The sequence below is a fragment of the Toxorhynchites rutilus genome, chromosome 2 (assembly GCF_029784135.1).
Source record: "Toxorhynchites rutilus septentrionalis strain SRP chromosome 2, ASM2978413v1, whole genome shotgun sequence".
NCBI classification, from domain to species: Eukaryota; Metazoa; Arthropoda; class Insecta; order Diptera; family Culicidae; genus Toxorhynchites; species Toxorhynchites rutilus.
The window spans coordinates 222,447,309-222,460,349 of NC_073745.1; the positions used below are offsets into that span (position 1 = coordinate 222,447,309).

At 40.7% G+C, this 13,041-nt stretch overlaps 1 protein-coding gene across 4 annotated transcripts in view; it reads left to right on the forward strand.

The window, feature by feature from the left end:
* The window catches only part of LOC129764439 (serine/threonine-protein phosphatase 6 regulatory ankyrin repeat subunit C), a 38,980-nt gene that overhangs the window by 11,764 nt on the left and 14,175 nt on the right, over positions 1-13,041 (forward strand). For 3 of the 4 annotated variants that reach the window (XM_055763513.1, XM_055763516.1, XM_055763514.1), the window contains exon 2: positions 922-1,468. In XM_055763513.1, the coding sequence (XP_055619488.1) occupies positions 1,292-1,468 (177 nt within the window). In that variant the 5' untranslated portion in view covers positions 922-1,291. Of the gene's footprint in view, positions 1-634; positions 744-921; positions 1,469-13,041 lie in introns of those variants that run through there. The other variant, XM_055763515.1, reaches the window with a different exon arrangement.

Sequence of the window (13,041 nt, forward strand, 5' to 3'; positions counted from 1 at the left end):
GAAGAATTGACTACTCCAGCAATTCTATTGTTCAGTTGAAACGGTTTTACCGGTATCTGAGTAGCGTGTTCCGCCTTGAATGTAATTCGAGTGGCAAACTCGCGTGTACCAGAGTACCGGGATTGAATCTGAAACCCCCATCACGATGTGTGTGACATTCACTGTGAGAATGCTCAATATTAAAATGTTTAAATTGTAGTTCACATTGATATGTAAGTGCAATATGCGTGTGCTAAAAATGAAACTAATGAGAATAAGCGTATTTCAATACCACTTAAAATAAATTTAGAAAAAAGCAGCCTCATTCGGTGCGCTCGCACGGAAACGAGAGCAGGGGGTAATAACGATAAGCTGGATCAATGACTGGTCAACAGTAGGGCTTTCATTCTGTTCGATGATTTTACGTCAGAGAACGACGGAGCGATTAAAAACAACGCCGAAAAGAACAACATCAACAATAGTTCGAATAAAACATGTTTTGCTTTTCCCTCCTGGTGGTGCTGATGCTGCTGTTGTAAATAGAGCTGCTAAAACATGGTTCGTAATGTTGTCGATCTGGCAGTAATGATACAGCTGAATGAATGAACCGTTGTGTTCGGTTGCTGCATCAATATTATTATTAATCATCCGCTAGTGATTACATTCGTACGATTTGGTATCATTCTACACAATCTGTCCGAAGCCGCGCAGATTGAACCGATGGCGTCATAATAAATTGACGCTATGGAAAGCTCAATTAAAAGGTTGTATGATCATCAGTGTTTCAAGGTTTTAAAGATGCTGTGCGAAATTGAATGCATTGCGGATCATGACAATCTAGTTTAATGTGAACAAATTGTCGCAGCTTGCGAATATCCTTCTATTTATCTTCGCTGAACATTAACCATATCCTGATTGATATGTTTTTATTTTTATTTCCAGATAACTGGCTTCCACCGAACAGCTTGAAGACAACGGAAGCAGCACAAGGAAGTAGCGGTGTAACTGAGGGAGGCGGCGGGTGTGTCGCTTTTTCTGCATCCACATTCTGGACTACACAGGGAGAAACACAAACCATTCGTCATTCTTCGTCCGTCAGAGCAACAGATGCCGCGGCACTGCGGCGCGATAACAGGAACGAGTGAATCAAAAAGTGTTTATTGTGAATCTGTCCCATTCGTTAACGAACTATTGCGTTCGATGAAAGGGACTTGATAGTCAAAACTTTAAAATTGTGGGTGACGTTAACGGGCACCAAAACGAAGAAAGGATTTGCTGGGGTTGACGCTTTGTCCCATCTTTGTGTAGTGAAATGGGAGGTTCGGTGAGTCAGGTGTTCCGGTCGGGAAGTGCACTGCTGTCGAATCGCGATGGACACAAGGTATCGGAGACAACCGTTGATAAAGTGAACACAATATTCGATGCGCTTAGAGCCAATCCAAAGATCTCGATTCAACGACTCGAGCCGCTATTGCTGCAAATACCGAAGGTAAGAATGGCCATCAAACGAAAGCTTTCAACAGTTTCAATTTGTGCGTCATATTCGACGCAAAAACTAATGTGTGAACTCGTTATGAATATAAGTTAGTTCGAAAATTACAATACTCCGATCGCGTCGTCGGAGCAGACTTCGTGCGACCATGTCTGGTGTGCGCGAGCGTCATATAAAATAGCATCTCACATTCCTCTGCCACACAACGCGCTCAAAGAAGGCGACGACGATTAGCGAGAAATTCTAATCAACTTAAGGCTTTGACGCAATAGGACGTAATGACGTTTTTGTGTTATTGTATTATATCAAAGCGACACGATATTCGCTGATATTGATGTTGTATTCGCTCGGTGGAGGATTCAGAAACGGGCGAAGATTGCTCCATCGATCGTGTGGTTTTATTTAGGTTGTGATGTCTAAAATCAGGGTATCGACGACCTTGAAAAACCTTGAAAATCAGGGAATATCAGGGAATTCAAAAAGTATCAGGGAAAATCAGAGAATATCAGGGAATTTCGCCACCAACCTGGAAAAATTCCGCAGATTAGAATTTTTATTATTGCAGTAATTCAAAGTTAATGGTACCAAAACAATTGTATTTGACTAGTTTGACTCTCACTTACTTATGCAATCAGTGCCTGCAGTTCAACTTCAACAAATTCCCTTTTTCCCTTCGAAAACTATCGATAAATTCATGCTTCAAAACCATGTTATCAAAGTTCTTATGGAGATACAGAGATTATGTGGTGACACAAATCACTCTGCACTGCTTAAAAAGACATGGTTGTAATGTTTCATGACAGCCAGAAAGCTAAGGAAGTCTAACTAAGTGAAGTTTATAATGATGTTTGGCATTGCCCCGTATTTTAAATCTGACCTCAATGAAACATTCCATAATACAAGCTACACATTGTCTTTGCTTTCGACAAATATTTTAACAAGAATACAAAGAAGTTGCATATGGATCTAAGTAACAGATTTTGGGATATTCTTCATCCCAATGGCCAATCGTTGCGTGACGTCAAAATTCTTGGGATATCTCAAGTATCAGATAAACTTGCAGCTTTTAAAGAAGACCTGGAAAATATATCTTTAAATAAACTCCCTCTGGTGTCGATAAAAGACACTAACTTGAATTGATCATTTTACGCGACTTTCGAAATAGAGAAGAAAAAGTCTTGAATTTGACCACTTTCGGATTGTCTGTTTATACAGTGTATACAAGAATGGTTGGGCTCAGAAAATTTGACAAACAAATACAGTAGAACCTCGATTATCCGCGAGCAGATGATCCGCGATGCGGTTTATCGCGAAAGCGAGTCCCATAGTAATGCTATGGACTTTCCCGCAAATTATCAGTGAGGTGTAGGATTTTGCACTTTTATTTTGGTCATGAATTTCACATAATTTGACTTCTGATGTACACAACCTTATAGATGGATAGTTTAATGATTCCTTTATTGATAAAACATATTTACCATGCTGATATATTATGTTTGCTTCTCTTTTTTAGTCATTCATTGCATTATCCGCGATTTTCGTGATTCGCGGTGACCTAGCCAGACTATTCCGTAGATAATCGGGGTTCTACTGTACTGCAATTTCTTCTGGGATGTGATGCACTGGTTTGAAAGTTTATGAAGCGTTAATGTATCCTTCGATGAAAGTCGTATCTTCTCTTGATCCTTTCATCATTGATTACTATCAATAAACGGCTAGAAAACGATTCGACTTACACTGAAACAATATTGCTTGCAATAAAAGCAACAAGTTTGAAATAATAGAGCAATTCCAAATGAAATCGACAAATGACAAAACATGACTATTTTTGATGCGAATGAAAGTTTGTATTCCGTTTGGGTTGAAGGAAAAATGAGTTTTCCCCAGCATTTGGGAATTTTTTGACTCAAGTATAACTTTTGAAAAGGGCATATCGATTTTAGTAAGAGAAATCATTGTTAATTTATATCTCAAAAACTATGAGTCGTATCGAAATAATGTCTTAGAGTTATAGAGTATTGATGTCCAAACATGAAAAAATATAAACTGAGAAAAAAATTGGTACTTTTTTTTATTTACAAAAAGCATTAATTTGCAATATCTGAAATATATATATTTTTTTACCATAATGATGTATTTGGAAAAGTTGTTGCAAATTGTAAGCAATTTCAATAAATTTCATGAACATATATAACGGTATAACGGTATAACACGACAAGCACATTAAAGGAGCCTTCATAAAATTAGTTACAATCATCTGTTTTAAGTCAAATATGCACCGTTTTGTTCGATGACTTGTACCCAACGAGATGCCAACTTCATAGTACCCCTGTTATAGAAGCTCGCTTCCTTATTGGCAAAAAACTCGGATAGCCAATTTTCACAGGCCTCTTTTGTGGCTAACTTCTGACTACCTAGCTCGTTCGCCATGGACAAAAACAGGTGGTAGTCACTTGGTGCAAGGTCCGGACTATACGGCGGACGCAAAAGAACCTCCCATCCGAGTTCCCGGAGCTTCTGGCGCGTCACCAAAGAAGTGTGTGGCCTGGCGTTGTCCTGATGGAAGACAATGCGGCCTCTGTTTATCAAAGATGGCCTCTTCTTCATGAGTGCTACCTTCAAGCGGTCCAGTTGTTGGCAGTACAGGTCCGAATTGAGCGTTTGGCCATAGGGAAGCAGCTCATAATAGATTATTCCTTGACAATCCCACCAAACACACAGCAGAACCTTCCTGGCCGTTAATGAGGGCTTGGCCACCGTCTGAGCCGCTTCAGCGGGCTTCGACCACGACCGTTTGCGCTTCACGTTGTCGTAAGTGACCCACTTTTCATCGTCAGTCACCATCCGCTTCAGAAACGGGTCGATTTTGTTGCGATTCAGCAGCGATTCACATGCGTCGATACGGTCAAAGATGTTTTTTTGCGTCAACGTGTGTGGCACCCATACATCGAGCTTCTTTGTGAATCCAAGCTTCTTCAAATGGTTAATAACGGTTTGATGACTTATCCCCAGCTCTTGGCCGATGCTACGGCTGCTACTATGCCGGTCTTTCTCGGCTAATTCAGCGATTTTGTCGCAATTTTCGACGACAGGCCTTCCGGAGCGTGGCGCATCTTCGACGACCTCTACACCAGAACGAAAACGTTGAAACCATCGTTACCGCAGGACTTTTTTGACAGCCTAATATATATAAATGGATTTCTGTCTGTCTGTCTGATTCTTATGGACTTTTGGTTTTCGTGATAGTTTGAGACCCCTCCCTCCTCTAAGGGGCGGCTGCCATACAAATTAAACACAATTTTTTACATTACTCGGGAATTAGTCAAGCAAATTAAACCAAATTAGGCATATTGAGGTTTTAGGGTGCAATAAATGTTTCTATGGTGGTTAGACTCTCCATTCCCCTCTCTAAGGGGGGGTTGCCATACAAATGAAACACAAAATTCTGCATTACTCGAGAATTAATCAAGCAAATTAAATCAAATTAGACATGTGAAGGTTTCAGGATGCAATAAATGCTTCTATGATGATTAGACTATCCACCCCCTCTCTAAGGGGGGCTGCCATACAAATAAAACACAAATTTCTACACTACGTGAATTAATGAAGCAAATGAAACCAAATTTTGAATGTGAAGGTTTTAGGGCGCAATAAATGTTTCTATGATGGTTAGACTCTCCACCCCCCCCTCTCTAAGGGGGGGCTGCCATACGAATGGAACACAAATTTCTGAATTACTCGAGAATTAATCAAGAAAACGAAATCAAATTTGACATGTGGAGGTTTTAGGATGCAATAAATATTTCTATGGTGATTAGACACGCCTCCCGCTCTCTAAGGGTGGGCTGTCATACAAACACAAATTTCTGCATAACTCGAAAGCTAATCAAGTACAATTTGGGATGTGAGGGTTTTTGGGTATGAGAAATGTTTCTATAATTGTATGACACCCCTCCCTCCTATGGAATGGAGAGGGGGTTCCATTAAAATATTACACATATTTAAACTAAAAATATTCCAGCCAAACATGACAATTGAAAATTTTCAGAAAACTCTGAAGGAAAAAGATTTCCCAAATTATTAAATTCCCAAATGTTCTACAATTACATAGTGACAAGTGCTGTTAGTCTTGATCTTGATCTTTGTTTGAAACTGGAAATGGGTTTTAATGTGATGAAACGCACTCCTATATCTTCTACTATCTATACAAAAAAAGGATCGCCAGATGTGTTTTTTTTTTTTTTTATTAAATCGTTTATTTTTACAGGCTCAGTTACATAAGTTTAAAGGAGCCAAACTCCTATCTGTATTGTTACAAGTATATATAAACATTTTTCATTAATTCTAGTGTTAATGAATAGAGAACCGATTACTCGCGGTTTGCTCGAGTTTAGAAGGGTGACATTTTTTTCAGGAAAAGGAAGGGATATAAGGATATGTTGACAATGTTCACACTCACATTCGCACTCACATTCATCATACTCAATTCTTAAGCCTATCTTATATCTAATACGTATTTACATTTCACCTTATTCTATTGTTAGTAAGAAGGGATTTGCTTTCTCGCGAAGGAAAAGGAAAAGGAGAATATAAGGATATAAGGACAATCACACACGAAGATCGATAACTTTTAGGAAGACATATATTTGGGACATGTAATCAAGGTCTAACCGAGCCAACACATCTCTCACCGGCACATTGGGCTGTCTTCCTCTGGCCCGAAGAGAGTTTTCTAAATTCGATCTGGCAACAAGATACTCCTCGCACGACCAAACAACGTGTTCGATGTCGTGGTAACCTTGGCCACAAGCACAGATATTGCCATCGGCAAGATTAAAACGAAAGAGTAACGCGTCTAACGAACAGTGATTGGACATGAGTCGAGAGAAGGTGCGAATAAAGTCCCGACTCAAGTCCAGACTTTTGAACCATGGTTTGAGGCTAACCTTAGGGATAATCGAGTGAAGCCACCGACCTAATTCATTTTCGTTCCACTTACGTTGCCAGTTAGCGATGGTATTTTTACGGACTAAAGAATAAAATTCATTGAAGGCGATTTGACGCTGATAAATATCGCCTTCAATTGCACCTACCTTTGCCAATGAGTCAGCCCTCTCATTACCCGGAATTGAGCAATGTGAAGGGACCCAGACAAAGGTAATGACATAACAGCGTCTGGTTAAAGCACTCAAAATTTCACGTATTCTCTCAAGGAAGTACGGCGAGTGCTTTTCCGGCCTCACTGAACGGATAGCTTCGACAGAGCTAAGACTATCCGTTACAATGTAATAGTGTTCAACAGGTCGTGAGGCGACGCTGTCCAGCGCCCAGTGTATTGCTGCCAATTCAGCAATATACACTGAGCAAGGATTCTGAAGACTGTGGGAGGTGCTAAAAAATTCGTTGAACACTCCAAATCCTGTGGACTCATTCATAGAGGACCCATCAGTAAAGTACATATTATCACAATTGATACGCCCATACTTTGCATTGAAGATCGTAGGAACGATCCCCGATCGATGATAATCTGGAATTCCATGGATTTTCTCCTTCATGAACAGATCAAAATGTACAGAGGAATTGATGTAGTCAGGAAAACAAACACGGTTGGGAATATACGAAGAAGGATCAACCTGCATGGAGATGAATTCATGATATGAGCTCATGAATCCAGAATGAAAATTTAGCCCGATCAGCTGCTCAAAATTTCCGATCACCAATGGGTTCATAACCTTACACCGGATGAAGAACCGAAGAGATAATAAATTGAAGCGATCTTTTAGTGGGAGTAGGCCTGCCAAAACCTCGAGACTCATGGTATGCGTTGAGGGCATACATCCCAACGCAATACGGAGACAAAGATACTGAATTCGCTCGAGTTTAATGAGGTGTGTTTTGGCAGCTGATTGAAAACAGAAACTGCCATACTCCATCACTGAGAGAATAGTTGTTCGATACAACATTATAAGATCTTCGGGATGGGCTCCCCACCATGTGCCGGTAATTGTACGGAGAAAGTTTATTCTTTGTTGGCATTTTTTACTCAGATACCTAATATGGGCCCCCCAAGTACATTTGGAGTCGAACCATACCCCAAGATACTTGAATGACATAGCATGAGTGATCGGTTTACCCAAAAGTTGAAGCTTTGGTTTTGCTGGTCTATGCTTCCTAGAAAAAACCACCATCTCTGTTTTCTCCGTGGAGAATTCGTTCCCTAGCCCAATGGCCCAGGTTGAAAAATTGTTCAAAGTATCTTGTAAGGGTTCTTGCAGGTCGGATTCGTTTGATCCTACGACAGACACTACTCCATCATCTGCAAGTTGTCTTAAGCTGCAATTTTGTGTAAGGCAATTGTCAATGTCGCTTACATAGAAGTTGTACAAAAGGGGGCTTAAACAAGAGCCCTGAGGGAGGCCCATGTAAGAGACCCGACTCACTGCCGAATCTCCGTGAGAAAAATTCAAATGTTTCTCACAAAGCAAGTTATATAACATATTATTCAATAGAGGCGGTAGACCCCGATAGTGTAATTTGTCTGACAAAACCTCTATTGAAACAGAATCAAAGGCCCCCTTTATGTCCAAGAATACTGAAGCGATTTGTTTTTTTTCGGCGTAAGCCATTTGCCATTTGAATTTCTGAAGAAAGCAACGCAAGACAATCATTCGTCCCCTTGCCCCTGCGGAACCCATATTGTGTATCTGAGAGTAGGCCATTCGTTTCAACCCATCGATCAAGGCGAAACAAGATCATTTTCTCCAACAATTTCCGTATACAAGACAGCATTGCTATTGGGCGGTACGAATTGAAGTCGGACGCGGGTTTTCCGGGTTTTTGAATAGCTATAATTCTCACTTGTCTCCAATCATCTGGAACAATATTATGCTCCAGAAACCGATTGAATAAATTCAACAAGCGATGTTTCGCCACATCAGGGAGGTGTTTCAACAAGTTGAACTTAATTCTATCCGTTCCTGGAGCCGAATTGTTACAAGAAAGAAGAGCAAGAGAGAATTCTACCATCGAAAACTCGGAATCAAGATCGCACCTATCTTGTGGTATATCTCGAACAATTTTTTGCACAGGAACGGAATCGGGACAAACCTTCCGTGCAAAATTAAAAATCCATCGATGTGAATATTCTTCGCTTTCATTCGATGAAGAGCGATTTCTCATGTTTCGAGCCACTTTCCATAATTTTTTCATTGACGTTTCTCGTGACAAACCTCCCACGAAATTTCGCCAATAAGCACGTTTTTTCCCTTTGATCAAGTTTTTAAATTGATTTTCAAGGTCCAAATACGTTTGAAAATTCTCAATGGTTCCACGTTTTCGAAAAGCTTTAAATGCGTTCGATTTATCCTGATAAAGCTTGGAACATTGGCTATCCCACCATAGATTGGGAGGCCTTCGACGAATAGTGGAACCTGGGATGGGTTTCGTTTGAGCGCGAACCGCGCTGTCATAGATCAAACGAGAAAGGAAGTTATACTCCTCCAATGGAGGCAAACCATCTCTGGAATTGATGGCTAGAGCAATCGCGTCCGCATATTTTTTCCAGTCAATGTGTCTTGTGAGGTCATATGCCATGTTTATAGATTCAGAAGAATTCGACCCAATGGTGATGGAAATTTTGATTGGCAAGTGATCACTACCGTTGGGGTCCTGGATTACATTCCACTTGCAATCTAACGATAGTGAATTCGAGCAAAGCGAGAGGTCAAGAGCACTTGGGTTAGCAGGAGGTTTAGGTACACGTGTTGTTTCCCCAGTATTCAAAACGGTCATATTGAAGCTGTTACAAAGGTCATATATCAACGATGAACGATTGTCGTCGTACTGTTCCCCCCAGGCAGTTCCGTGAGAGTTGAAGTCTCCCAAGATCAATCGTGGCTCAGGAAGGAGTGAGCACATGTCAACAAGTTGTTTGCGGCTAACCGCAGCTCTCGGAGGCCAATACAAGCTGACAATACAGAGGTCTTTGCCTCTGATGGTTGCATGACAAGCAACAGCTTCGATCCCTCCAATAGGTGGAAGTTCAATTCTAAAAAATGGGTGGCACTTATTAATCCCCAATAGTACCCCTCCGTATCTGTCATCGCGGTCCAAGCGTATTATATTAAAATCGTGGAAAGAGAGATCATTTTGAGAAGAGAGCCAGGTTTCGGACAGAGCAAAAACATTACAAATGAATTTATGAATTAGAAATTTGAAAGTATCCAATTTAGGGATAAGACTACGACAATTCCACTGTAAAACAGTGATATCTCCGACCTCTCTATTTAAATTAGACATCAAGAGAGATAATCATTGCAAGGAGGGGCCATGTTTGCATCAATTGCTGCAAAATTGTCTTTAGTACTGGAAGCATTGCGGTGACAATGGTTCTGATGGAGTCGGAAACATTAAAACACGTGAAGATTTGATCCACAAGGTCAGACAACTTTATAAATCCCGATTGGGAAGTTGAACTTGACGGAAAAACAGGGACAGTTGGGGTTTTTGATGTCCCCTCGAGTGCTGGGCCGTTCAAAGGTGAACCATTCCCACGGAAACCAGGAGGAGCCTGATTTTGCTTGTCCGCTGCACTCAATTTTTTAGACATGCTAACAGGGGGTATAACCGGTGGGGCTTGTCCTTGAACTTTGGGAGTGGTCACGTTTTTGCGCCGGGGATTCCCTTGGAAAATGAACGGTGTGCCCCCGTTAGCTGTGTCCGCTTCCATTTCGTCAACGGGCAACGTGGCGAAGACATTTTGAGTGTTGATTGATTGTTGTTGGGCCAGTGGAGAAGCGCCCTTTAAAATATCCGCAAAAGTGCGTTTTGAGCGTTCCTTCAAAGAGCGCTTCTGTTTCTCCCAGCGACTCTTGTAAGTTTCACAAGCTGAGAGCACGTGTGGGGATCCCCCGCAGTATGGACACTTATGCTCAGTCGCACTACAGGATTCCCCCACATGTTGCTCTCCGCAAGTTGCACAGCGCTCCTTGTTGGCACAATAATCTGAAGTGTGACCAACTGACTTGCATTTGTTGCAAGTCATGGGCTTTGGCACGAAGAGTCGCACAGGCAGTCTCAATTTGTCCACCATGACGTAGTCAGGGAGGGCCGAACCAGCAAAAGTTACACGAAACGAGTCTGACGGCGTGAATTTCGTTTTTCCCTCTTCTTGGGATACTTTACCTAGTTGGCGACTGTCCAAAATTTTAACGCCCACCAAAGGGAGTCTTTTGAATTTACCAACTCCTTCTTTTATCAATTGGCACGTCAGACCCGTTTCAGTTACCACCCCTGAGATTTCTACGTCATGGGAGGGCACGTAGACACGATACTCTAGGGTGAACCTCTCGTCGATCACAATTGCATTTGCGTGTTTCCGATCACTCACGACAACACGCAGTTTGTTCGGCCTAACCTTAGAGATTTCGACCACGGAGGAATAATATCTTGCCAGATCTTTCGAAACCTGAATGACATTAATAGACTTTCCTTTTAGTTTGGGCCGGAAAAAAACAACCCATGGACCAGCTCCAGATGCGCCGTCTGGATAGACCTTGACACGAGGAGAGGAAACAACTGAGGGGGAGGACGAGGTCGATTGTTGAGCGGGAGCGGGATCAGTAGGACTGGGAGGCAAGTTCGGGAGTTGAGCGGAAGCGGGAGCGGGAGATTGAGGGGGCGAAGAGGAAAAGTTTGCCAATTTTCTTGAGGGGGGCTTGTTGAGGTTAATCAACTCTTTCTCTGAAGAAACATCTTCTGAGGGGGGAACGCGTTTGAGCGACTTCCCAGCCCCCGTTGTAGCTAGTGAGGAGGAAACAGTAGTTTCAATCTCCATTTCAACATGACCTTCTGCCATTACGGCAGATATAAAATAATACAATTTTGAATTCTTCTATCTTCCTAAACCTAATATATATATATATATATATATATATATATATATATATATATATATATATATATATATTATACCTAAATCGCACACCAATGCGAATGAAATGAAACGGTGTCCCAATCGAACCGCGTGGCAATCGCTCGGTACAGCTGCAACGGTAAATCGCACCACGACACGATGATGGAATCGATGACGATGATAAAGCACACACAGCGATGATACGGCACACGCACCGCGCTCGCTGTGGAGGACTTCTTCCTCACGCTGGTTGTGATTGCTCTTCTCACTCGCGCAATAAAGAGAACCCCGTTAGGGCGAAATAACTTCACCAGCCACGATGTCTTCGGACTGCGCGAGCTGAATGCCAGATGTGTTGATAGGAGCAGAACTCAAGGAAGGAATTGTCCGATTTATGGCTGTCTTTATTCATATTCTCATATTCATATTCTCTGTATAAAATATTTATTCCATGTAACGGAGTTGTTATCTACAAGTGGTTGAAAAATCTTGAACGAGATTTGTGTCTGAAAATAATCTGGTATTATAATGATGAGTTTTGTTGGAAATACTAACTACTCATTTTTTTTCTCAGTGCATATTTTTTTCAAGTTTGGACATCAATATACTATAACACTTTCTAAGAAATTATTTCGGTATGACTCATAGATTCCATTCCATTCAATTCCCAAATGCTGTGGAAAACTCATATTTCCTCCAACCCAAACGGAAAACAAACTTTCGTTCGAATCAAAAATACAAGTTTTTAAAATCTGTATTTTTAGTTCGATTTCATTTGGAATTGCACAATACGTTCACGGAACTTTTTACCATAGTAAAAATGGTCTCCAGGCTCTTGTGTGGAAACCCCAACGATAAGAGGGCTTTCCCATTAACATCAAATGTTTTCATGAAAACATACGTGAGGAAATGGTTCTACTATGCGACAAGGTTTTCAATAAAAATGTCATGCTAGGTTATTCAACGAGTTTGAAACCTTCATTCTTTTTTATCTAGAAGACAATGAAAGTCCGAAGAAAGAAGCTTTTGTGTCAAATGAATCAAAATTAATGAAACAGCTACAAGAAAAAGCGAAATCTCCCCAGGCGAAACGAGAAAAAAATTGGAAAACACAAAGAAGGAAGCCGAAAGATTGCAAGGAAAAATCGTTTCGTTAAAATCATAAAAGTTCCGGGAACTTGATCCGAATCAAAATGAAAATGACTCGTTTTGTATTAGTGTTTAGCGATCCTTCAAGTTAACTTTCAACTGTGTTAATAAATCTAAGTTCATAAATTTCATTGTTTTAGCGAATTAAATTTTCTTAAAACTATAGCTACAGAATTAGTAGAAAATTTGACTAGCTTACATCTGGAAATTTTCTCAAAAATCACTGGAAAATCAGGGAATTATTTTTCGGGTTTTGAGTCGACACCTTGATAATAGTTTCACGAAAAAATTTTATTCATACTTAAAAGCTCTCTTTTTCGTTGGTTATCATCCGAAAATGATTATGGAACGTATCAAGTTATTTTCTGAGGCATAATGTCCCGAAAAGTGAACAAAAATTGCTTGGAAGACTGCTGAGAATTACCTTTTGTGCTTCCAATTTTACGGAGCATGTATCCCATCGTAAAAAAAAATCAAAGAAGGAATGTTTTTCAATGATTAATCAAAA